The 26,814-nt window shown below is 36.9% G+C and overlaps 1 protein-coding gene across 2 annotated transcripts in view; it reads left to right on the forward strand.

The window, feature by feature from the left end:
* Positions 1–26,814, forward strand: part of LOC150108489 (PI-PLC X domain-containing protein 3) — a 79,132-nt gene that overhangs the window by 29,292 nt on the left and 23,026 nt on the right. The window contains exon 2 of one of the 2 annotated variants that reach the window (XM_090390817.1): positions 20,868–21,070. In XM_090390817.1, the coding sequence (XP_090246943.1) occupies positions 20,944–21,070 (127 nt within the window). In that variant the 5' untranslated portion in view covers positions 20,868–20,943. Of the gene's footprint in view, positions 1–20,852; positions 21,071–26,814 lie in introns of those variants that run through there. The other variant, XM_090390819.1, reaches the window with a different exon arrangement.

Below are 26,814 nucleotides of genomic sequence, written 5' to 3' on the forward strand. Positions count from 1 at the left end.
TGTGAACTGGAATCAAACTTCTAACATCCATGTGTGCTATGATGAGCTTGAGAGAAAGATTGTCGAATCTAGAGAAATTTCTCTAGATCCTTCCCATATCAACAACAGCCTGAGTTTCAATCTCTCTGATGCACACGTTGCCTCTGTTCAGTATTGGTACACTCGCGACAGCGCGTAGTCTACGTTTATTTGGAACTCAAGCTCATGTTTGTTTTCAAACACGCTACTGTCTTTTTGTACTTGTTCTGTTAATGCAATTTTAAGTCTCTGTAATTAAAACTTTCAGTAATTAAAAGTCTGTCATTAAAACTTTTTAATAATATTTCCCACCGAGTAAAAATGAATTATAATATATATATATATAATGTTGTGGGGCGAATGTCCCTTGACCGCCCGGCGAGGTCAAGGGACATTCTCCTGATGTCACCTGATGAAGGCTGTTACAAGCCGAAACTAGTAGTGTTTTAATATTAAAACCTTTTTACTTAAATCTCGGTTCTAGTCATTCAATTCTTTTAAAAACTATATATGTTAACCTAGTTAATGATCATTCATTTATATATATATATAAATGAATGATCATTAATGAAATTAATGAAATATATATATATATATACACGCATCTGCACAAAACATTCAGTGGAGATGGAGAGTTGTGGAGCAGGTGACCTCCAATAAGATTATGGAAGACGAGATCTGGCTGCAATCTTGTCAAGAGGCTTACACGGTGACTAGATATTAAGTGTAATTTGGTTGGCTTGAGAGTAGTGGGGGGGGGGGGGGTAATTAATGTTGTCCAATTACCATGAGGCGAATTAGATAGTGTCTAGGGGTATTTACAAATTAAAACAAAAATCAAAACAAAAAAGTTAAAGGTTATAATACTTCCCCCTCCTCAATTTTTAATCTAAATAGCAATATAAATGATGCTCCCCATCATTCAAACTCGACTTTATTGGACTGGACAAACTGGACATTATTCCTAACAGAACCTCATCTGGCAGTTTCAACAACTACTGTGCACCTCAACTGTCCAAACTACGCATTGCACAATTCCTTCCACCACAAGGGCGGAGCCTGTGTATTCAACAGAACCGGTATCCCATGGATGTCCGCTCGAACCAAGGGATTCGAAGTTCCGCAATCTACGTTTTGATCAGCCTTGATTTCGATAATCACCACTCTGACCTCTTCAGTACCTATCTCGAAAGCTCGATTTTTTTTTGCAATCGAAATACCCTAATAGTAAAGTCATTTGGTTAGGGATTTTAACGTTCACAATTCAAATTGGCTTCTCCTTTTTCCATGTAAAATACTTCCAACTGCTCTGACTTCAGTTCTTTCAAATCTATGGAGAAGGTCATGAACAGACAATTTTTGCACTGCCTTGAAGTCCACTTGGTAATTACTGACCAGAAATATGGATTCAAGCACTCTTGATCCACAACTGATTTACTAACTTTCACCACAAACCTCTGTATTAAAGCCATGGAAAAAATTGAAGAATCTCATGTGGTCGCTTTCGATATGTTTAAGGTATTTGATATGGTTTGGTACAGAGGCCTTCTCAGCAAACTATCATCCAACGAGTTGCCTTCTGTCATCTGCAACTGGTCACCAGCTTTAGAAGTATAGAAGATTGACGAGACGACAGAGGACAAATGTTAACTCTGGAGCACAACATTTGAGCACAGTAGGAGAGATGTCATCTGGACCAGACAACTTTGTAGTGTTCGGATTGTTTAATATTCTTATGTCTTTCTGTTATTGGGCACCTACAACCCCAGGTTTTCCTGGGACAAACACATATTACACATTTCTTCTACAGTGGCCATAAAACTCGGTGTGCTTTTCCGTTCAAAGCACTGCTTCTCAGCTATACAGCTTCTCGTCTTCTTCTGTTCGCACATTTGGGGTGGTGCACCCAAATGCTCTCTAAGGTTGCTTGATGCTATCTAGAAAGGGGGGGGGGGGGCAGTGTGGTTAACTGATGATCCCTGACAGATCCGCTGCAATCCTCCTCTCTCATGGACGTTCAATTTCTGCCTTATTCTTCTATAGGCACTCTCATTCCCACCTACAAAACCATAATATCAAGAGCGGTTGCTGACCATTATCCGTTTATAGTCCAGTTCCAACTTGCCGAACCAACTTCCTTGGCTCCTCTTTCATTTCATCAATCTCTGTTCTTTGTTAAATTTGTAAACAACATTATGACATAGTAATAACTCGGATAATGTTATTGTAAGTTTATGTTTTAGAATTTTGTAGTTTGTTAATGGTAATAAATACAATTTTGTCTTTATTACCACTTTATAAGAGAAAGTTTGAAGATATTAGGTATTGTGAATATTACTGAAGACGGATATCGTTAAGGCATACTGGCATAATAAAAAATCCCTGAAAAAAAGGGGGAGGATAGAAGTCATGATCCTGTGTGCTCGAGGGAGAGTTCTGCAAGTTTTCCGTTAATGTTTCTAAACCACTGAACGAACGAACCTCCTCTTTCATTCTATAGATATGAAAGAGGAGGTTCAATAGATAGAATGAAAGAGGAAGGCAACAAGTTCGTTTAGTAATTTTTAAGCTGGACTGGTAGGTATCACTAATTCTTGTTTTTACATGGTTAAAGGAAAGAATTTTGCTGATCAGGTCATCAGACAGAACTATGCCAATGAAATTTGTGTGTGTGTGTGTGTGTGTGTGTGTGTGTGTGTGTGTGTGTGTGTGTGTGTGTGTGTGTGTGTGTGTGTGTGTGTGTGTGTGTGTGTGTGTGTGTGTGTGTGTGTGTGTGTGTGTGTGTGTGTGTGTGTGTGTGTGTGTGTGTGTGTGTGAGAGAGAGAGAGAGAGAGAGAGAGAGAGATTTTAAGGAGGTTTTGTGAATCACTACTAATGTGAGAACAGTATTCCAAGTTATGCAGTCAGTCTAAGAATCTGATTTTGAGTTGAGATCTTTTTTATTATCAAAGGTAAGCGGAAATAAGGAGAAATCTTTTTTTTTTACTATAAGTAACAAGGCAGGAGTGTATTTTCCAAGCATTAAAGTGCACTGATTATCTTCAAAACACTGGAGAGTTGTTAGCGGATCACTGTTTAAGCGGATCATTGTATAACCATTGTCTGAAGGTCGTCCATAGACGCTCCTCCAGATAGTTAAGAAGTGTACTTCTTCAGAATAGAATGGTAATAAGAGGTGGATTTGTTTTTGTGAAGCGAATTCCTGTGTTGAATTCTGAGATTTTATACAGGTGCCGTAGAAGGATTTCATAGAGGTTTCTTGTATTAATGCAACGTTAGGTATTGTTGTTATTTCCGTTATTTTTATGTCTATGCATATCCGTTATTTTTTTGCATAGCATCGATTTAGTATTTACGCGAATTACCCTAATTAAAAGTGACTAGCCCCCAATTTTAATTAATTATTAATTTTGCATTTTTTTTAATTTTAGGATTATTAAAATTGTTATCATTTAAAATCATGGAACCAGCAACAAAACGAAGAAAGCATGAAGCTCGATTTAAAACAAGGGTAATTGAAATGGCAAAGCAAACTAATAATTGTGCTGCTGCAAGAAACTTTGACATAACCGAAAAGATGGTAAGAGAATTGAGGAAGAAAGAAGATATTTAAAAAAAAATTGCCAAAGAAAAAATGTGCAATGAGAACGGGGATTACCCGATTACAGCAATTGTAAAATCACGTCGCAGAATGGGTATTCGAACAAAGGCAGAATAGTTATCTTGTTTCAAGAAATATGATTAGAGCATATGCATTAAAATGGTCAAGATTGAATCCGGATGAAAGTATAGAATTTCAAGCTACTTCAGAATGGTGTAATCGTTTTATGAACAGACACAAATCTGGTAATACGACAAAAAACGAAAGTTGCTCAGAAATTACCAGCAGATCTCGACCACAAACTTACCAATTTCCAAAAATTTATTATTCAGTTGAGACAAGAACATAAATTTCTATTGTCAAATATTGGAAATATGGATGAAACTCCTATGAGCTTTGATATGATAAGCAATAAAACAGTGGGGTCTAAAAGTATTAACAGTGCTAGTTCGAAGTACAGGTCATGAAAAAACAAGGTTTTCGGTTGTGTTGTCATGTTTGTCTGATGGAATCAAGATAAAACGAATGATCATCATCAAACCTAAGATAAAATTTCCTTCAGGTGTTTTTGTACATTTTCACAAAAAGGATGGATGTTCGAAAATGGTGTGAAATTATGGATAAATAATGTGTGGAACACGCGACCAGGCGGTATAATGAAGAAACGCAGTTTATTAGTATGGGATATGTTTCGTAGTCATTTAACTGAGAATACTAAAAATCTTCTAGAAAAAAATAACACAAAAAGTGCTGTTATACCAGGTGGTTTAACTTCCATATTGCAACCACTAGACGTCTGCTTGAACAAACTATTTAAAGATCACATGAGAGAAGAGTGGAATAACTGGATGTTGACTGGTGAAAAATCATTTACAAACGGTGGATCTATGCGCGCCGCATCACTTGTTATCTTGTGCAATTTTGCGATCAAAGCATGGAATAAAGTAAAAGTAGAGACTGTAATAAAATCATTTATAAAGTGTGGTATCTCTAATCTTAAGAATGGTACGGAAGATGATCTGTTGTGAGACAATGACGATGAAAACGAAATCAATTCACCGGATTTGAACTGGGATCCATTTAAAGAATGAATCTCAAGAACTAGTTTCAACAGATGATGAAGAAAATAACGTGGAAATTGAGGTTAATAATTATTATTTGTTTTTTAAGACTTACATCTATTTAATATTTTAAATAAATTTATGTAACAAAAAATTATTCTGATTTGTTTATAAACACTGCCTATTTTCTTATATGACGATGTATTGTAACTGCCTAAATGTTCAGCCAAGAAATTAAGAGAAATTTGGGCAATTAGACAGGAGTTTGGTCAGTTTGGGAATTGTGGTGCGTTTATTATATATCTTGAAGATCATGCAATTTTTGAATCAGTGCTCTTACCGAAACAGTTCAGAGTCCTGCAGCAGTGCCGGTAAGACTACAACTGCACGGTAAGCGTGTTTTTTTTTTTCTTTTCTAAAATCTTTTCTTTCTCTTCTCCTCCTCACATTGACAGATATGGAACAGCAGCCAAACGAGACAACGTTTAAAGAAGTATATCGGGTGTTTATCAGACTGGGCGAGCTGCTCAACAAAAATTGGCCAGGAAAGGTGAAACTTTATAATACGTTTCCCCCGGTGAGTGTCATAGATGTTGATGCAGAGATTATGGAAAATCAGTCAGAATCGGCAAACCCCACTATTTCTGATTTTCAAGAAGTCCGCGTACGCAAAAAGCGAAAAACAACAGATGAACCTCTCAAAGACAATATAATGGAACAACATGATCAAGTTTCGGACTCCGCTGCTTCTCCCGGAAAAAAAGGTGCCTCCGATTATATTAAGAGAGAAGCAGAGATGGGCAGCTTTAAGATCAACAATGTCCAACCTACACATTGCCTATGTAATGGCCAAAAATGTGGACGAAGGAATAAAGATATATCCTACAACGGTGACAGACTTCTTCTTTCACTGCGCATTATTCCCGCTTCCTATGCAGGGTCTGCGTGTTACTTAGATGCGACTACTTGTTAGTACCACTCCTAACCGACCTGTCGCCTAGTCTGCCGCTGGGAGGATCTGGACTGTAGAGACGTATGTTCATGGGGCCGGTTTGCTTGTTTGCGGGATGAAAAACGCCAGATAAACTGGCGGAAAAAATCCTACTGCCCGCGCCCAAGACCGGCTAACTTGGCTATGCCTGAGGAAGATCCTCAAGTTCCTCACGTCTTCGATGGGAATCGAACCTGGGACACTCCTTCCCCAGGCATATGGTTGCGAAGCGCAAAGCCACTACGCTAACCTCGCGGACACAACGGTGACAGACTATAGGCGACTAACAAAAGAAATGGACAATAGAGGTATACAATACCATACCTTTTCGCTCGGCTCGGAGAAAAATTTAAAAGTGGTCCTCCGTGGCGTCTGTGAAGACATTCATATAGAAGATATAGTTGCTGATCTTAACTTGCAGGATCTATCTCTTGTTAAGGTTAGCAGAATGTACAGATCCAACAAATCCCATGCCGTTCGTCCTCATAGAGATACATAACATATATAAAAATATCTACAACTTGAAAACAATCTGTGGGCTCATTGTCACACCAAAGCCACTCCGAAAAAGGGCATCTTCTGGGCAGTGCCATAGGTCAAAAGTTTCGTCACGCCCAGAAATTATGTAAGGCTGAATTTAAATGCTTGAAATGTGGGGCAAACCACCCAACCAATATCTGCACAAAGCCATAAACAACCCCGACTAAATGTGCCAACTGCGGTGGTCCACATCTTGCCAACTACAAGGGATGCATTCAGCAGCTAAAAAATAGACGGATGGAAACAGTCAAACAGTGCTCTTCCTCTAGTACAAGAACACCAGAGGCCCCTGCACCACAACCGGAGGCTCGAAGTCCACAGTCAGAAACCTTCAAAGATAGAGTGAACCAAAAGCACTCATTGATGAGTAGAAACAAACTTATTCCAGCCTCTTTGCAGATCATTGCATGAAATGCGAATGGCCTAAGAAACAAAATCTTGGAGCTGCAAGAATTCACTAACAGATATCAACCAGATGTTATTTTAATCAGCGAATCTCACCTAAGACCCTCAGATAACCCTAAAATAAGGGGTTACTGCCTATACAGAAATGATAGACTGGTTTACAGAGGTGGTGGCACTGCCATCTTCATTAAGAACTACATCAAGCACAAGTCTGTGAACAACCCTCCAACCACTAATCTTGAGATCACGGGCGTGGAGGTGTTCGCGAGCTCGGCTGGCAGACTGAAAATCTACTCTGCTTACAACCTACCCCTAAAAACTCTATTACACTCTGACCTAAACGCCATCTTATGCGTCAGAGAACCCACCATTATAGCCCGGGATCTGAAGTCCAAGCACCCTGCATGGACTTGCAGATCCACCAACAAGAACGGTTGCATCCTTTCCAACTTCATAGGATCACACAATGCTGTTATAGCAGACCCCACTGAACCAACTCATCTTAGTACGTTTGGAACCGCAGACATCCTGGATATAGCTATCCTGAGGACATTAATCTTCAATACAGCCTAAGATCATTAAATGAGTTGTCATCTGATCACAACTCAATACCACTTCAGATAGGAAGACAAGAATACTTGTCTCCTCCCCTTCACTTTTATATATAGTGGGAAAGATTGTCAGACGTGCTCAGGGATAGTATTGGCCCTGTTCCTCACATTCATACAAAAGACAACACTGCCTATACAGAAATGATAGACTGGTTACAATCTGCAGTTACAAGCCTCTCCCAACTAATTAACTCTGCCATAAAGGCCTCACTCTACAATTCTGTCCACAAGCCTGGTCGTCTGCCTGAAGACATTATGAACTTGATCAGGGAGAAAAACAGAGCCAGGAAAAGATTTCGTAATACTCGTGCGCCACAAGATAAAACAAATCTAAATAGACTTACTGGGGCTGTGAGAGATGCACTCAAGACACACAGACACCATCTATGGGAAGAAACGTTAGCCTCTATCTCACCTACTGATTACTCTGTCTGGAAATTACTAAGAAACATCAAAAACAAAGGCAAATCTCTTCCCCCAATATTCTCCGACCAGGGCCTTGTACAGACTGATGCGGACAAGGCGGAGGCCATGGAAAGAAATTTGGAAGAGCAGTGCAAACTTGCATATGGAAATCTAGACTTCAACCACATACTGTATATAAAATTCACAGACAGGTCAGACACGTATTAAAACTCCCAGATACCAGTGCTGATCATATTGCACCCACATCACCTGTTGAATTACATAATATTATTAAAAAACTAAAGAACAATAAAGCTCCTGGACCAGACGGCATCTCCAATAGGGTGATCAAGCTGTTGCCTCGAAATGCTGTAGTGCACCTGACCAATATAATAAATGCAATCTTAAGACTTCACTATTTTCCTTCCACCTGGAAACTGGCTGATGTAATCCCTATACATATGCCACGCAAGGACCCACACCTATCGCAAAATTATCGTCCAATCAGTCTCATCTCCAATCTGAGTAAGGTTGCAGAGAAGATCATCCTCTCACGACTCCAAACCTCAGTAAATGACCTAAACTATCCTCCCTAAAGAACAGTTTGGTTTTCGGCAACACAATAATACTACTCAGCAAATCCACAAAATTGTGGAATACATCACCACCACCAGCTATAACTGGCGCCAGTGCACAGGAGCTGTTTTCCTGGATCTATCCAAAGCATTTGACAAAATCTGGCATTTTGGACTCCTTCACAAACTTATCTCAGCCAGTATCTCACTAAAAATGGTTCGTCTAATCCATTCATATCTTTAGAATAGATTAATACAAGTCAAAATCAAAGATTCTACCTCATCCCAGCGCCATATATTTGCTGGAGTGCCGCAGGAATCCCTACTAGCTCCATTGCTGTTTTCTATATACATGTCGGACATCCCACACAATCCGATGTCTTCCATCTTGGCCCTGTATGCGGACGATACAGCAATACTAACCAGATCTCTCCGACCCCCACTTCGTTACCAGAAAGCTTCAAGAAAACCTTCTAAAGCTGGAGGGTTGGTTCTCCAAATGGAGATTGGAAGTCAACCCCCCAAAAAAGCTCAGCCATTCTTTTCTCGAAAAGGCCAATATCTCCTGCAGGAAATGTGTTACTATTCAAAACTAAAATTCCCTGGCAGACAGAAACAAAATACCTGGGTGTAATTCTCGACAAAAAGCTATCTTTCAGCCAACACATCAAGTCTACGTGCGCACGGGCATTTAAAGCAATTGCTCAGATCTATCCGCTAATTAATAGATATAGCAAGCTCAGCAACAGAATCAAATTGCAACTATACCAGATGACGATTCGTCCTATAATCACCTATGCCTCTCCAGCCTGGAGCCATACCTCTAATACTAACATTATCAAAATACAGCGAGTGCAGAACAAGTGCTTGAGAATGATTCTGAATGCCCCATGGTATGTTAGAAACAATAAACTTCATAGAGATACAAATATTTCCTATATTTTCTCTTTCCTACAATCCTTAGCATCTAAGTTCTTCCTAAAGACGTCCATACATCCGACATCTAATTGAGGGCTTCGCCAGGGGGGGGGGGGGGGCGAAGCCCTCAATTAGCTGTCGCACACATTCAACTCATGCCAACGGTAGCACGCGGTCACCTATTCCCAACGATTTGGTTCAGCAAGCTGCAGCATACGAGGCAACAGACATATTCAAACATAGAAGACCAAAAGCTATATTAACCTCCTGTAGCGATGCATAATCTCCATGCCCAATCAGGGCGAGCAAACTGCTCATAAATTTTACCCACACTGTAATCGCAACAGATAGCGGGGAATATGAAAAACATCTTGCTTCAACCCTAAAGTCATAAATGTCAATTGTCCAAGAAATTAAGCTTCCCTTTTTATACTAGCCGTATAAGACGAACCATGATTTCAAGGGGTTTCTGTAGTATTTGAGAGTCGTCTTATACGCCGACATATACGTTATATATACCATTTAATTAATACCATTTATAAATAATAATATAATATAATAAATTTAATACCACTAATGATAAGCCTTTTTGTCAAGTTATTTGAAACGTTTTGAAACTCAGGGGCTATCCTGAGTGTGGAGTCTTCAAAATTCGAATCATTAGAATTCAAGGAGAACCGGCCTACCAGTCTGGAACTTGGGGGAGGGGACGCCGTAGGCACCAGGGGATTCGGAACCGCCCCTTTCGAGTTTTTAAAATTCGAGTCATCAGAATTCAAGGAGAACCGGCCTACCAGTCCGGAACTCGGGGAGTTGTGCGCCGTAGGCGCCAGGGGGGCGAAGCCCTCAATTAGCTGTCGCACACATTCAACTCATGCCAACGGTAGCACGCGGTCACCTATTCAAATATGACTGTTACTATTCTGCTTTTTATTAAGCTGAAAAATCCATGTTTTTTACCTTGTTAGTTTTATATCTTATGTTTTTTATTTCTCACCTGAAGAAGTCGAAGAAGTGGTATATATATATATATATATATATATATATATATATATATATATATATATATATATATATATATATATATATATATATATATATACCATTTAAAGCATTCGAACCATAATCTTATAATTTCTGGTAATTAATACCACATTCTGGGTACTAGTAAGAATGGACTACGGGATTCGAAATATTAAGTTCTAAACAAGAACTTAATATTTTGAACGTTTATTTACAACTAAAAGGGTTGAATTTGTTTTTTCTCTCTCTCTCTAGTGATCCAATCTAGTAATATTTCTGAAATGAAAAACATGTTGCTGTCGTTCGTATTACATGTTTCACTGCCTGTTACCATGACTATCAATCATCTACAACACATGCGTCAAATGTACTGCAACGAGTTGTAACACCGCGTGAAACACGAGAAGTTGAAAGCGATCATTGAACTTGTATGTTAGATTCATTTCTGTTACAGAGAAAGGTAGGCGTCAAATGAAGTTTGAAAATCACCGAAAACGGATGGGCGGATCATTTTTCATAATCATATTAATTTAAACCTGTTTAATTACTATGCTTCAGTTTACATTATGTTAACAAACCAATTCTTAGGACAGTGTAATAATCTCTTAAAGACGTTAGGGCAATTTTTAAGTCTAAGTGTTTCACACTTGAAGAGGTGCAGAAATTCAACGGTTTCATTGCGTGCACTTGCATATTGCATAACAAAATATGAAAATATTTGATTTAATTAATTAATTATTTAAATTTTAATATGGCATTTTTTTTTCAAATGTGGTCGTTATTAATTAGTTCTTAATTATTATAGTACCAATAGTGTTATAACTAAGATTTTTGAGCCAAGTAAAATGCCAATGCTAATAATAATAATAATAATAATAATAATAATAATAATAATAATAATAATAATAATAATAATAATCCGCAGTAGCTACAGGCCCATAAGGCCTGAAGTACTGCTGATTATGATTATACAACGAGCTGCCCAGATTGGCTTTCGTAACCCACAGTCTTATGAAGTCTAAATAAGTTTTTTTTTTTTTTTTTTTTCGATAAAGGAGGTACTTCGACAAGATTCTAATCCAGGTCTTGCTAATTCTATAACAATAATAATGATAATAAAAGCGGTGTTTACAGTTTTAAGACTGTAAACACCGCTTGGTATTCTTAACATTAATGTTAGGATGAGGTGGTTAGTTTTAAACCTAAATCTATTTATTTATTTTATTTATTATCAATTTTTTTGCGTATAAATTGCATATGTTCTTGTCGTTTTTCCTGATTGCGTAGGGGGGAAAAATTTCAGGGAAGAACCAAGTGGTTAGCGTATCCGCTCTCCAGCCAAAAGGCTGCGGGTTCGAACCCCGCCGTGGCCATGGATGTTTGTGATTGTCTGTGGAAATACCAGTGGTGGTGGTCGGCGGTAGATGGCGTTGGTATAGTTGCGATCAGTTGGGCGGATTGAGACCGCCCCCCCTCCCCGAACACACACACACACGGATCAACAGTCAAAAGGTGAAGAGTGAGTTGAAGAGTAGGTGCCCTCCCTCGATGAGTCTTTGGACTCCCTGGAGGTCTAATAATAATAAAAAGAAAAATCCTGCAAGGACTAGCTAATTCATCTTCGACTGAAAAGCCCTGATAAAGGGCTTTCATTCGCGCCCTCGACGGGAACTATACCCACTTCTTTTCAACGGGGGGGGGGGGTGAAGCCTTTTCCCAACGATAAAAAATCCAGTAAATAGAGTATAATTCTATATCCCATTTAATATTTTTTTTAAACATCGCCGGACAAAATACTGATTTTGCATCTTCTCCAATTGAAGGATGCCTCTTAGTTTTTAATTTTTCATACCAGAGATCGTTTCTTCAAAAACTATAAATAATACAGTAAATAAATGAATAAACAAAAAAAAAAAAAAAAAAATACTTTGCCTGACTTTGCTGTGTCTGGAACGAGAACCTCACTCAACTAACCTTAGTCATTACATTGCCTTAAAAAAGGCAGACCTATTGCTTTGAAGCATTTTCCCTTTATTTGTCTTATTTTCTTTCTTTATTTATTTTTGTCAGCCCCATTGACAACTCAAGGGTAGTGATGATACGCTGCTGATACCATTGAGTAAGCCAGAGGTTAGTTGGATTGGAAATTTTGTTATGGATACTAGTTAGGACTTTTTTTTTTTTACTCCACTTTAGGTCCTATAGGCCAGTGTGATGAGAATCATTTATCACTTTTGGGGGGGGGGGGAATCGTAATGAATAATTTCTCAAGCTGGTAAGAATTTTAGAGATGCTACAAGATTCTGTAGAATCGTTCCACAGCGCATAAATACAATCATATGTGGCTTTCAACTGAAAATTCAACCTTTATCTAGTCTCTTTCACTAACGGTGAGTTAGCCGGTTTCATACGGAGGTAGATGGTTTTTTCTCCTGGAAACTCGGATTTTTCGTCCCCCCAGAACAGGCAAAACGGCCCCTTGAACACACACGGATCTACAGTCAAAAGTACATACTTCGAAATCCCTCATTGGAGGGCACAACCTTAACCGGTCCTAAGGGACGGATGAGGAAAATTGGGGAGGGGGGAAATCCCATAGGACAACAACAACAACTGAGAATTCAAGTACGTTGATTTTTCTCTTTTTTGTCACCTTTTTAATTCCTCCGATAAATTTTTAATTTTATTGTAAATATCTTCGTGAAGGTCTTCATAAAATAAAACATCTATCTCGAAGATTAAAAATATCTATCTTTGTGGCAGATGTTTGTTTTTTTTTTTAATTGGAAGTGGCTAGAAAGTTCTACAGGGTGTTCGGGATAAATTTGACATATTTATAATTAATTATATTTTTCCGTAAGTTACATGTATTAACACACACTTCTCTTCATTTAAAAGTTTGGACCCTTCTTCATTCATATACAAGATGTCAGAAAGGATGGATAGCTGGAACCCACCTGAATCATGGAAGAGAATAACTTGTATCATGATGATTCGTGCCCGCCATCAAAATAAGGATATTACGACTGCTGCCCAATGCTCCCTGAATACAGTAAAAACAATCAGGCATGAACTAGAGACTTGCAATGGTGACTACGAGGATGTAGCAAGAAGAAAGATCCCTAGCAGACGATCTGATTGCGTTCGTACAGCAGAATTCCTCGCAAATCTGCAGGAACAGGTGTTGAAGAACCCTGGCATTGGAATTCGGGCTTTGTTCGTGGAGTTGCTAACTGTAGTCAAGCCCTGGATAACAAGGGTAGCCAATGGTAGGCCGTATGTATGGCAGCAGGATTCGGCCCCTTGCCACACCTCTGGGAAAAGTCAAAAATGGTTGTCTGAAAATTTCTACGACTTCACCAGTCTAAATGTTTGGCCTCCAAACTCCCCAGACCTTAACTCCATGGATTATTTTGTATGGGGCGCAGTTGAAAAAGACACCAATCGCACTTCCAGTATTACAAAAGCCCAGTTAATGGATAAAATTAAAACAGTTTTTGCGGCCCTTCCCAGGGAGACTGTAGCATCAGCTTGTTCGAGGTTCCGAAGCAGAATTGAAGCTGTGATCGATGCTAATGGTGGTTATTTTGAGTAAATCTTGTTGATAGTATTGTAATTAACTCTGCCTGTAATGTTTTTTTGTCAATTCATTAAATTTAATAGATACAAAGAAGATTTTCTTTTTCCTTAAAACTGTCAAATTTATCCCGAACACCCTGTATGATTAGTTTCTGGAGAAAGATTATCGTATTATCTGACGCCAAACCACCCGCCTATTGCACTAAATGAGATATCGGTTCTCAATCTATCGTGAGTCGGATTATCCTAAAAACTAAATAATTTCTATGAAAAAAAAAAAAATGTTTTGAATAACCTTAAAGAGTTCCAGAAAGATCAATATTTTCATTACATTACATTAAATGATTTGCTAACGAAGTGGATTAAATATAAACAACAACAACAAAAAAAAAAGCTCTAAAATGCTGAATTCGTACCTCAAAGGCAAGCGTTAGAGCTGTTATGAATTATTACCGAGTCAGCTAAGGCCATGAGGCCAATGTATTCGGAGATTTTTTGTAGAAGGGCGTAAGGGATCACGAATGTCAGGAAATAATAAAAAAAAAAAATTTCCAGTTTTTTTTTATATCCGCGAACCCAGCTTCATTTGAAAAGCCCTAGAAATATTTTGACCGTTTGATTCGAATGCAGCATATTGGTTCATGTATTAAATGTAGTCGCAATTAATTTTTACGAGTAAATTAATTCAGCTTTCACTAACCAACTAGTTTAGAAAAAGTGCGCTAGAAATAACATTCTATCTTTTTTTTTTTTTTTTTTTGGCGAAGGGTCAAAGTGACACCACTTTTGCTAATGAAAATGAGAATTGTTTCGGAAAGGGTTCTTTTCTCAAAAAAATAAAAACGTCGTAATATATTGTGACATTTTTAATTTTGCGACTTTTTAGTTAATTAAAAAGTTAAAGAATTATATCTTTGCATCCCGTTATTTTTTTTGGGGGGGGGATTAAAATTAGTTTACTGATTTTAAACAAATCAGTAAACTAATTTACTGATTTGTTTAAAAGATCTATCTTGTAGCTTGCATTTTGTTTTGATATCCACATGTTATATAAGCATAGATTAAACATAATAAAAATATATAATTAATTAAAGATCATAGCATAAATAATATTATAGGTGTTCCTAAATTGCATTCTTAGACTACAATAATATTGATTGGATGAATGCCTCCAAAACCTCCTTAAAACCTAGACACTCTTCAACAGGAGAATCAAATTGATTAATGACACCTCTCTTTCTTGCTGACTCGCTCCACTTCCATCACACTCAGACGCTGTTTCTGCTCTGAGCCTCTTTTACAGTCGTTGTTCATCTGAATTCTAGCTCTAATTCCATTACTCTGTTCAAAAATCCATTAAAAGGAAACAGCAACTAGTCCCATGTTTGTTGTTTAATTCAAATATGAACGCATTTTTTTTTAAATTTTAATTTAACCTTAGGCCTATTGCGATCACAATAGCCATGATTTTTTTCCCTTCTTTCTTCTGTGGGATTACACACACACACACACACACACACACACACACACACACACACACACACACACACACACACACACACACACACACACACACACACACACAACATATATGCATACATACAAACAATTAGGTAGATTAGAGCTGCTGTTCTATCAGTCTTTGAGCTTGCTTTGATATCTACATGTTATTTGTTTGAAGAGTCCACTTATCAATTTTTCCTGGTCATAGTCAGTATCAGTCATAGGTGTAGGTCATCGGGTTAGTGGTACATTGGTTGACGTCAAATTTAAAAGTACCTCCAACCGATTTGCTGATCATTATTGACCTGAAAAATTTAATCAATCATTTTGGGGAGCGAAGGGGAAGAATTGGAAGATGTAACGAGCTTTAAATGAAAGGAAAAAAAAAAGCATTGCTTAGAATTATATGTAATATTATTTGATTTCAAATTAATTACTTTTGTCTGTCATGTTGTATCTAATAATAAATAACTTGTAAGCTTTCAGAATTTGTCAACCATTTTATGATCCTCATATCGTTCTCATGCTTTTTTTTTTAATATTAATATTAAATAATAGCTTTGCTGTGGCAAATCTTGAATTTTTCCCCCCTTAACAGAATGTAAAGTACAGTACCGCAAGAAGCACGAATTCGTCTCTCAGCTCAGAAGATATAGCCCTCTGTATATAGTTTTCCTATATACGGTATATATAGACAATGTTTTTTTCTTTCGCTTTTGATATGTTTTCCGGATTCAGTCCAATGGAGATTTGTTCATGAGCATGTCGAAATAACTGCATTAGTTCACAGTAATTTAAACAGAAATATTTATTGCCATGCTTCGTATTGTCCTATCTTCCGCTACCTCCTAAAATTTTCTACGCTGTTAACTCAGAATATAAATGCTGTTGTTGCTGCAACTGCTTTCTAGTTCAAATGTATCTCAATTTAGCTGAGCGGCTAGAGATCTGCCTATCATGTCTATAATACAAATGAATTCAGGATATAATGAAACTATGTTTTTCTTTAAATATTAAATTGTAATAAATCGATTCCTAAATCTGATGTGCTTTTGGCTAGTTCCAATAACATGGTGTTATAGATTTGGTTGCTTCCTTCGTGACTGCAACTAATCTAACGCAGGCCTAATTTATATTTCAGAAAAATTTGTCATGCGGTATTAAGATATGAATCACGATGAATTGACTATACACGTAAATTAATTACGTAAAGAAAAATAAAGTATTTAATACAAAACTTAAAATATAAAACACAAAACAATATATAACAACATAAACCAATACACTTCTTCAGCTAACGCCTTTTATTCTCTTATAGCAAGTAGGCGAGGCCATTTTTACCCTATCTAACTTTCTTCACTTAATTTACGTGTGTAGTCAGAGATGGAATAGGTTTCACTCTGGTAGAATGTGTTTCAGTATTGTTAAATAAATTCCTTGAAGTGGGTCTAAGATGTCAAAAAGCGTCCTTTGAAGAAAGGTTCTAACAAAAGAAGAGTGTCTATGATATATATGTATATATACACACACACATCTCATAGACACTCTTCTTTTCTGGCTCAAAACGATGTACCGAGTTTTAACTCCTCCCTCCAGTGGTAAAATTGTTCAAGACAATCACATTGTGCAACAGTTTGTTTGCAAATATCCAGCTGAAGCTGTTTCAGTCCTCCCTCTCTCTATGTATGTGTGTGTGTTGCGATCTCATGACTGCAACACCCACGCGATTAAGAGACATAATACACTGGCCTCATTGCATCAGTTACTTCGACGGTAATTCTACCGAAACCAGCTTAATCATTGTAAGTATGTTAAGGATAGAAAGATATATTACTTGGGATCCTAATTGGCTAATTGGATAGCGTTTCTACTCTCTAGCCTGAGGCTTTGGGTTAGAATCCCAACGTGACAATGGACATTTTGTAAATGTCTTTGTTTTTATGTGTGGTTCCCATCCACGAAAGGTTATTATAAACCTATAGTACAAATCGTACCGTGGGTGGGCTAAGGATTTTTTTGTCATTTTTAATAATAATAATAATAATAATAATATTGTTGTTGTTGTTTGCATTTTTTTTATTTCTTACATTGTCAGGAAATCCTGCTCCGGAGACCAAACATGGAACTTTTTCAAGCCACTTCAGGCCTCCAATAAGTGGAGCGGTGGTCTCACATCACAACTTAGGTGGACGATGAATTTCATCCCCACCTAAGTTGGCAAATGATTGTGGCCTTGAAAAAAAATCCATTTTTGGTGTCTCTCTACACTAAATTATCTAACCACCCACGTTCTAATAGTTCTACAATCTTTCTTCAATGAGATGAATAAAAAAAAGTAATGACTGTTGCTTAAACAAAACGCAAGAAGATAAGATTTGTGTGTGTGTGTGTTAAAATCACCAGTGCTAAAAGGTAACTCTGAGGTGTGCTTCATGAACTAACTCAGTGAAGATACTAGTATAAATAGTGCAGACAAAAATGTACTATGGTCTTCTTGTAAAGTAGTAGTTATCATTTTTCTGGTTTCGAACAGTTTTTATTTCGGAATCCTAAATATTACACTTCATCAGAATCGGTTCATTCATTCTCGATTTCTCTCATGCGAACGGATAGACAGACGTGGAGAAAGTAACTGGTGCTATTTGCATGATAATGCGTAAAAAGTCACATTTTGCTTGAAGGATAAAAAAAAAAAAAAATAATAATAAGTAAACTTGCCGTGGAGCGTAATTATAAAAATTATATTTCTGTAACCATCTGATGTTTTTTTCTTGCGATTATATTCTGTATTTTTTTTTAAAAAAAATTTCCTTGTTATGTCGACAAAAAAAATAAAAAAACAGATGAAGAGAGAGAGAGAGAGATTAAAACTGCAAATAGCCCTCATCTCTCTTAAAATGATGATACTTCCGAATTAATCTTAAAAAGGCAGTTATTTTTCTATTATTTATTTTGAAATTTATAAAGTTATATAATTCAACTTGAATATACAAAAAAGTTTTGGGAGATAAATACTTTACGATTAAAATATATGCAACAATTTTGGATGTAGCCTGTTGTGTAATTATTATGCTTTCCTCAAGCCAACGATCTCAGCTTTAACAGTATTCTCAGTAACTAAACAATCAACAACATCACTGTTAGCATATATCGATTTCGAATTGTACGTGTGTCTCGTAACTCGAAGTATTTTAATCTTATTTAGGCTCACTTTAAGCAAACGCATAACAATTTAGTATTAGCGACAATTTGTCTGCCGTCTGTATGCATAAATAGTCCCGCCTGGACAAGCGTCTGTTTTAGAGTAGTCCGTAGCGACGAGTCTTGAGTAGGGTTCGATTCCCGGTACAATACGGGAGAACCAGGGCTTTCCAACGAAAGATGAGGTAGTCTGTGTCATATGGAGTAGGTAGAGTTTCTCCTCCTTGAATTTCTCATGCCTCTTAATATTCAAACTGACCAGATAACACACACAGATAAACAGAGAACGTATTAACCAGACAGATTTCGTTGCTTTGGCAACTAGCCAACCTGAATGGATAGTTTTCCTACGTAACATTGCTGCTGTAACAAGTATTGACGGCATTGTACACTTCAATGAAGACCAAATTAATCCTAGATTTTGTAGTGAAAGTAGGTTATAAACATGTTGGTTGTTGTATTGAATTAGTACGTCATGATACAACAATTATGAAGAGATTGAAAAAAAAAATGAAACTTTGGAATTTTTCTGATTCCACATGTAAAACTTTAAAACATTTTTAAATTCTCTAAGCACTGAAAAATTTCGAAAGTTCACGAAGATGAACAGAATCCATCTATCGATTGAACTGATATTTTCAAAAAATATCACACTATAGATTATCTATGATACCAGATAACTGAAATTATAATCTTCGATCATTTTAAGATAAGTTACAAAATCAGACTTGATAGCTCGTCAGAGAAGGGTTAGCTTCCGCGTACAAATAAAAAATATAATAATATTAATAAAATAAAATAAAATAAATTTCTCAATAGATTGCCAGCTAATTAACGAATATGTAATCTCACCTTTTTACGACTGCACTGAGTGTTCACACTTGGTAATCTGAACGCTGGAAGCTACCCAAAATCTAACTCCCGGATCTCTTACATGATTAACAGTGAGTGCCAGACAAAAAGGGAAATTGATTACACTATCATAACATGAATTTTATTCAAACTCTAACGCCCTCGGAGACTAGGAAGTTAGTCCATCATTTTGTAAATTAATTAGTAGTAATTAACAAATATAATATGTGTGTGTGTGCGGCTTAGTCGATAATGACGATGCCGTTTGGTTGGACAATTTTTTTTCAGTTTCTTTTCTTTTCTATTTATTTTTGAATGTCGCAGTTATGTAGAAGGAGCCTCCTTACTTCGGCCAGTTTGACAAGACCCTTTGGTTGGAAAGATCTGGGTTCATACCACCTGGGATGCGAAGAATCTTTTTATTAGGGCTGAAGATGAGTTAACCGGTATATGATGGAAGGGTTTTTTCATCAGAAAAACCGGCCAGGAGAACACGCAATTTACACACAAAAATGTCTATTAGGCATACGACTAACCACTTCATCCAAAAGGGCCTGTAAGTACCAGGGATTATTTATTTAATTATTTTGTTTTGCGGGATTGAAAAAAATACGACACTATAAGATACCTCAGTCTGAAGCAGTGAGAGAGGGGGGATGGGGAGTTCGAATCTGAAAAGCAGTAAAACATCTTTCCAAGGGAGTGCTAACTATAGGCAAAATAAAAGTAAGCGATTCCGGTTTCTTTTAAAAGGGACATTCCATCAATACACAAAAAACAATTCCATGAAATACATATTTAATAATTTTTGTTTCAAATTTTGAAGTAAAAAAATGCAAAAGTCAACAAAAAAAAGGAGGAAGAGGATAAAAAGTTTTACTTGGGGCGACAAAAAACTTTAGAGGAGCCAGTTCTGCTTCCAAGATGAACCGACGGGTTTCCTGTACTCATATTGAGCAAGCAGTATTACTAAATGCAGTAACTCAGGTAAACAGAATATATCCAAGTTTATTGTCTTTAAAAAATATCATTGTTTACGAATTTCTGTTTGGCAAACTACTTTTATTATTATTATTATTATTATTATTATTATTATTATTATTATTATAAAAACCTCCATGGAGTCAAAGACTAATCGTGGGAGGAAACAATTCATTTCAATAACAACAACCACTTATATATAAATATATTTATGTAAATAAACCAATATATATGTACACACACACACACACACACACACACACACACACACACACACACACACACACATGTGAGCTCTTTTGAAGAATATTTATTGCAATTTTCAAATTATAAACGAGAATTTGATATTTTAAACTTTTAATGTTTCTTCATTAAAAATAATAAAGCATTAATTAATGCTTTATTTTTTTAACCATTTCAAAAGAAAAACTATCAATCTTCACACAAGAAAAAACTTTGTTAAAATAATGCTTCATAATAATTTCTTTGTAATGAACAATAATGTCCATCTTTACTAATACTATACTGTTTACATTATGTAAACGAAAGTTGTATATCATTTCTCGTACATCTTCATCTCCGGCTAAGCATATTGTCTTTCAGGCTGCATGCAGCGCCCTCTCGAGAGGATTATCAGAGCTGAGTGACGGATCGAAATCAAGCACTTCATATCGGCAAAATGGATGCGGGAAAGCAGCCTGACGTTTGCAGCACTGATAAAAGTGACAGTAAAAATTTGGAAAGATGGATGGAACAGTTGCCAGAGAATATGCATCACATACCACTAAACTGCCTGGCTATTCCAGGTAAGCAATTATCCTTATTTTATTTGTGGAACGTTACAACTATTGCTTTAGTAGCATAGCAACACATTACACTCCAAAGCGGAATTATTCCGCTGCTGCAATGACGAGCATTTTTTTTCCCTCTTTTTTCTTTCCGTTTTATTTTTTTTAACGTAGCTGCCGAATAGAATTTTTAAAAACGCATGCTTTTGAATTACTTCCGACTGAATTCTTGTTGTGCAACTGAAAATCGATTATTGATTACAGCAAGGATTATAGCAATGGGCATATATACATTTCCTATTAATCGAATATAAAAGCGGATCGATAAATGCCCCTTTCACAGCACCGACGCAACGTTTTGAATGTTACAATCAAGATCTTAACGGCAGAGTTCACCATTATTGATACAAAAAAAAAAAAAAAAAAGAAGAAGTGAATAAGCTCACTTCTTCGAAGGAATTTCTTTAAGTAAATGTGGGAGTTTACCAAACCATGTATTTATAAAGTTATATAGTGCCACTAAATAAACATAATTTACGAGAAACACGTGCATTGAAAGTGGTTCGTATATTTCGCTGCTTTCCAGTTTTGACAGTTAAAATTAAGTCGAAAATTAATCATGATGAAATTTCTTTAAAAATTGTTATTGATAAATTAGTAATGACTCATGTAAACTAAATCATTTAGCAGTGCCAGTAAAACTGGTAAATGATTTAGTTTGACCAGTAAGCCGAGTTAGTAAACATTACCTTGTTAAGGCTTGTATTTAAGAAGTTATTTTTGTTAATTATCCTAGCAGTTAGTTAAATGGCAATTTTTGAACTTTAGCTGTAAAAGACTTACTATAATTTATTTTCGTGCAGTATCACAAATACCGTTAAAGGTCAGCCACTTGTTATTATTTATATACCTACAGATATTTCATACACAGACATGTAACAGGTTGCATACTGTATTTCTCTCCTTTGGTTGGAAAGGCCTGAATTTGATTCCTTTCATAACATGAGGGGAGGGGACTTTTCAACCAAAGGTGAGAGCTAGTTGCTCTGGACATCTGGACATTACACATTTATCTTATATCCTTAGTATAATTTTAATAGACAACAAACTGCCAATTTCCAGACACGCTTCCAACTGCAACGATCTCTTTGCTCATCCCAATCGAACTGCAACACATCCTGACAGGATGTGCTGTGGTTGGAACTGTAGTGAAGGTTCATGAAATAAGATGAATGTTTTTGCAAATTTTGTGACAACAATAATATAGACAGATTGTGTACCTCTCCGGAGCTTTTTTAGTGTCCTGAGAATAATGCAATAGAATTGGGAGTATCACTTCATAAATATTAAGTGGTACTAACAAAATGTCAAAGGACAAAATATTTCAGGAAAGAATATCATGTGGGTAATTATTACTTATTTTCATTTTAATACTGATTTCATCTTATCAGAGGTGGACATTCACTTGATTAACCACTACTGTCATTAAAACAGTTAGCTGTTCTTAAGCCACATTTCATAAAAAAAATTGTCTGCAAGTTGCCTGAATGTTTTCTTAATTTATGGGGGGGGGGATGCAAAACACAAACATTTTAAATCTGAATCTGCTTGAAGCATGCTTTTTTGTACACATTTCTTAAAAAACTTTTTGAAATTATATTTCTTTTTATATTGAAACTGTTTGCCTCATGTTATGCAAAAATTAATGATTCAAAAAATCTCATCTTTATATCACTCATTTATGTGTTCGGCTTACTGAAATTATAGTAGAGTAACTTGGTTTTTTTTTCTTGGCCTAAATTTGCTTGGATATAGCTCCTAATCCTGTCTCCATGATTTGCTATATCTGTACTTAAGTAAACTAACTATGTGTAGTGTACTATACCATAGTTTATATGTTTACCAGATAGCTCTCTCCACTCTCCCAACACTTTCCCATTCTTTTTTTAAACCAGTTCTCCTTCCATACCATACATATCACTTCTGCATAACAGACCATAATTTTGCATAAGTTTTCTTTTCAACAGAATATTCTTCACTTAGCCATCTCAACCTCTTGTCCTTGGCATTACACCAGGACCAAGTGGGATAACCTCCAAGACTTCTCCTTTCCATGGTCAGACTGCAGCTTCCTTTCTCCTTGTCTTATAGTTAGTTACTGAAATTTTCCTTACTGGAATGAAGGCCTTCATTCCTTACTCTATTCAGAATTTCTGCTCACCATCCAAGTGGTTCAAAAACACATGTGGTATAGCAGTGCAAACCAAGACAGCCCAGGAGAAAGATTCAGCATACTGCAGTTGGCTAAAGAGAACACCAGCTTAATTCTCAACCTGTATGGAAACACTGCAAATGCAAAATAGCCATCAACATATGCAAATCTGACCTTAAAAGGGCAAAACTTACATCTTGTAAAAATGGAAGTTATGTCTTCTGGTCCCTTGCAAAAGCAATGGGATAACTTCTGCTTATATGTGCTTCCACCTCTTTCTCACCCAGAAGGCTCTGCATCAGACTTAATGCTAATATTATAGCTTCACCCTACTCCTCCTGTATAAACAACCAAGACAAACTACCTCCTGACATTTCAGAAAGTGCATCACATGACTTCTGTAGTCTTTTGCATGAAAGACAGCAGAATCACTGTAAATTATTTAGATATCAAAAATGTCTTCTGGTCATGGTATCTTCCCAGTTGTATTCAAAAGCTGCACTCAAGAAATAACACCTTTCCAATATCATCTCTACACTCTTTATCCTCAGCTGCATCTATCTTAAATACTTGGAAGCTTAGCCTATGTGCATCCCGATCCAAAGCCCATGAACCTACTGACTCACTGCTTTCACCTTGGGTCTTTCTAATTTAAGGATTGTTGCTGAAGGTTATCAACAATCATTATATTCACTACTTGGAATCTCACTAGTTAATAACTGCCAGTATGGATTTCACCATTCATGATCCACAGCAGATTTGCTTGTCTGTATTACCCACCTTTGGACACATTATGATATGTTGTTTATTATTTTAACGGTATAATAGAACACAGAAACTAAGTAAATAATTAATTTATTAACTTGATGCTGATATTTCGCTGGTGTTATAACCAGCATCTTCAGAGCACAAAAACACTGTTTGTCACAATACGCGAGACTAAAACAACATGGTGTACTTAAACAAAATTGTAGCAGCAACACAAAGACTAGAGTCCTGATTTTGGCGCCCTCTATCTGGAAAAAAAAAAAAAAAGCTATCATATATTACTGGAGTCCTAGAAAAGAGCTAGTTTTTTCTTAATATGACTGTCTCCCAGATCTTCGGCAAGTTAATACAGCCATATTTGTTGAGATTTGGAGTGTGTTTTAGGGCTTCTGTCGCCTCTAAGAACAATCTCTCTGATTTATACGGGTTTCTGTGTAGTACTTTTGTGTTTTTCCAGTTGATCCTGTGTTCAGGGGTGTCCAGAGCATGGTCTGCCAGGCCCGACTTCCCATAATGATAATTCCGGACGTATCTTTTATGTTCGCTGATGCGTATGTTCACAGTTCTTCCTGTTTGACCATAGTAGGCTTGATTGCATGAGCAGGAAACTTGGTAGACTCCTGGATGTGATAAAGGAGGAATGCTGTCCTTGGGTGAGCGGATGAGGGTGGCTAATTTGCTACATGGTCTGAATGTAGTGCGTAGTTTATGTTTATTGAGAATTCTTGAGATCTTTTCGGATGTGCCTTTAATGTAAGGGATGGTGACTGTTTTGTTGTAGTTCTCTGTGGTGGATGGTGGGAGGGGTTTCTTAGGAGTGTTTAGTATTTTGTTTATTTTATGTGGATTGTAGCCGTTGGCCAAGAAGGTGTGGCGTAAGTGAGTCAGTTCAGCAGTAAGAGCCTTGTCATTGGAACAGATTGCTCTCGCTCTATGGGTTAGCGTTTTTAATATGCCATATTGTTGAGAAGGATGATGGTGTGATTGTTTGTGTAAGTGCCTGTATGTGTGGGTTTTCTAAAAACTGAAAATGATAAGGAACCATCTGGGAGACGTGTGATGAGTGTATCCAGGAAAGGGCAGACAGTTGTTGGTTTCCAGTTCCATCGTAAAGTGGATTTTTGGATGTTGGCTATTTAAATGTGCTAAGAATGTTTTCAATGTCTCAGGGCCATGTGGCCAAATAGCAAGCACATCATCAACATACCGTAGCCAAAGTGTTGGTTTTAGAGTGGTTGTATTGATTGCTTGTTTTTCCAGGTGTTCTATGTAAAAGTTGGCTGGGGGGGAAAGGGGGGAGCCCATGGCTGTCCCATCAATTTGTTTGTATATTTTCCCTTTCCATGTGAAATATCCTGCATGTATTGTGAATTTGAATAGTTCAAATATATCAGGGGGGAAGTGTGACTTCAGTAGATTGAGGGTTTCTATTAGTGGTAACATTTGTGAATAGTGAAGTGATGTCAAAGCTTACTATTAAGTCTGAGCTTTTTAGGGTAAGGTGTTGTAAGATGCTTTTTAGGTGTGCTGAATTTTTGACAAAGGAGGGAGAATTGTTTGTGAGAAATATCAGCATCAAGTTAATAAATTAATTATTTACTTAGTTTCTGTGTTCTATTATACCGTTAAAATAATAAACAACATGTTCGACGAACATATAAGTCTGTCCACACATTATGATATGGAAGGTTTAGAGAAATTTGTGCCATTGCTCTAGATCTAGACATTTCCAGAACATTTGATTGCATCTGGCATTGAGGCCTGTTTTGGTTAACCTTCCACCCTCTATAACTGAATAGCTTAGTTTCTCTGTGGTGGATTGCTACACGTCTTTCCCCACCAATGTACTGACTTTTCTCACTAACTAGTAATCCTATCCATACTTTTGCTGACCATAGTACACTCCATTCCTTCTGCTCATTTCACAAACTTTTCAGTTTGCAACCAGTTGTTGCAGTTTTCCATAAACAAAAACCTTATACTATTCTTCAATTGTTGAGGATAACCTATTCACCTTCACTGACATCAAAACACAGTCCTGCCTTTTTTCACTCAAAAGGATCTCGGTATCATCCCTTATCTATAGTATAATACACAAATCACCAGACAGGATCAGATCTCTCTCTCTCCTTGTAGTGAGTTTCACTTCTCTTTCTGGCATAAACATGGTGCATTAGCAGCTTCCTCAGCCTTTAAAAATCTTGGCATCCTTTTCTGTTCATGGTAGATACTTTTCAATCTACTAACTCTTTACAAATCTTAAATCTGCCCAACCTTAGAATACTTCTTTTGTTTGGGGCAGTACACCAAGGATCTCCCTAAAAATTCTTGTGCAGAGGAAGGCATTCCAACTGATCAATGAGTCTTCTCATTGACTTATTTCAACCACTCTCTTAGCCTTTAGCAGGAGTACTTCCACAAGTGCAAGTGCTGCTCCATCAAACTGGAATCGATCACTCCCCTGTTTTTCACCAAGCATATTAAAATGCAAGGCAGCAGCTGCCAACATCCTTTTATAGTCAACCTACCAAAATCTGCATCTGCTCTTTCATTTCCCTCTACCTCTTTTCTCCACTCATACCTTAGTTGCTTTGATAATAATTTGAAATAACTCAACCCACCCTCTATTCTCTGGAACATCTTTTCTCATGAAATGTTCCCCTCAGCTCTTGCCTGCATGGCACCAGTGGGCTACAGGTTCTACAACCTCGTGTATGTGTGGATTAATGTATACTTTTTTTAAATATGTTTGTTCTCTGTTGTGCAATTTGTCTGTTTTATA

Source organism: Typopeltis vanoorti, chromosome 3 (genome assembly GCF_054136105.1).
Source record: "Typopeltis vanoorti isolate ZY-2024b chromosome 3, IOZ_Tvanoo_1.0, whole genome shotgun sequence".
In the NCBI taxonomy this organism is placed as follows: domain Eukaryota; kingdom Metazoa; phylum Arthropoda; class Arachnida; order Uropygi; family Thelyphonidae; genus Typopeltis; species Typopeltis vanoorti.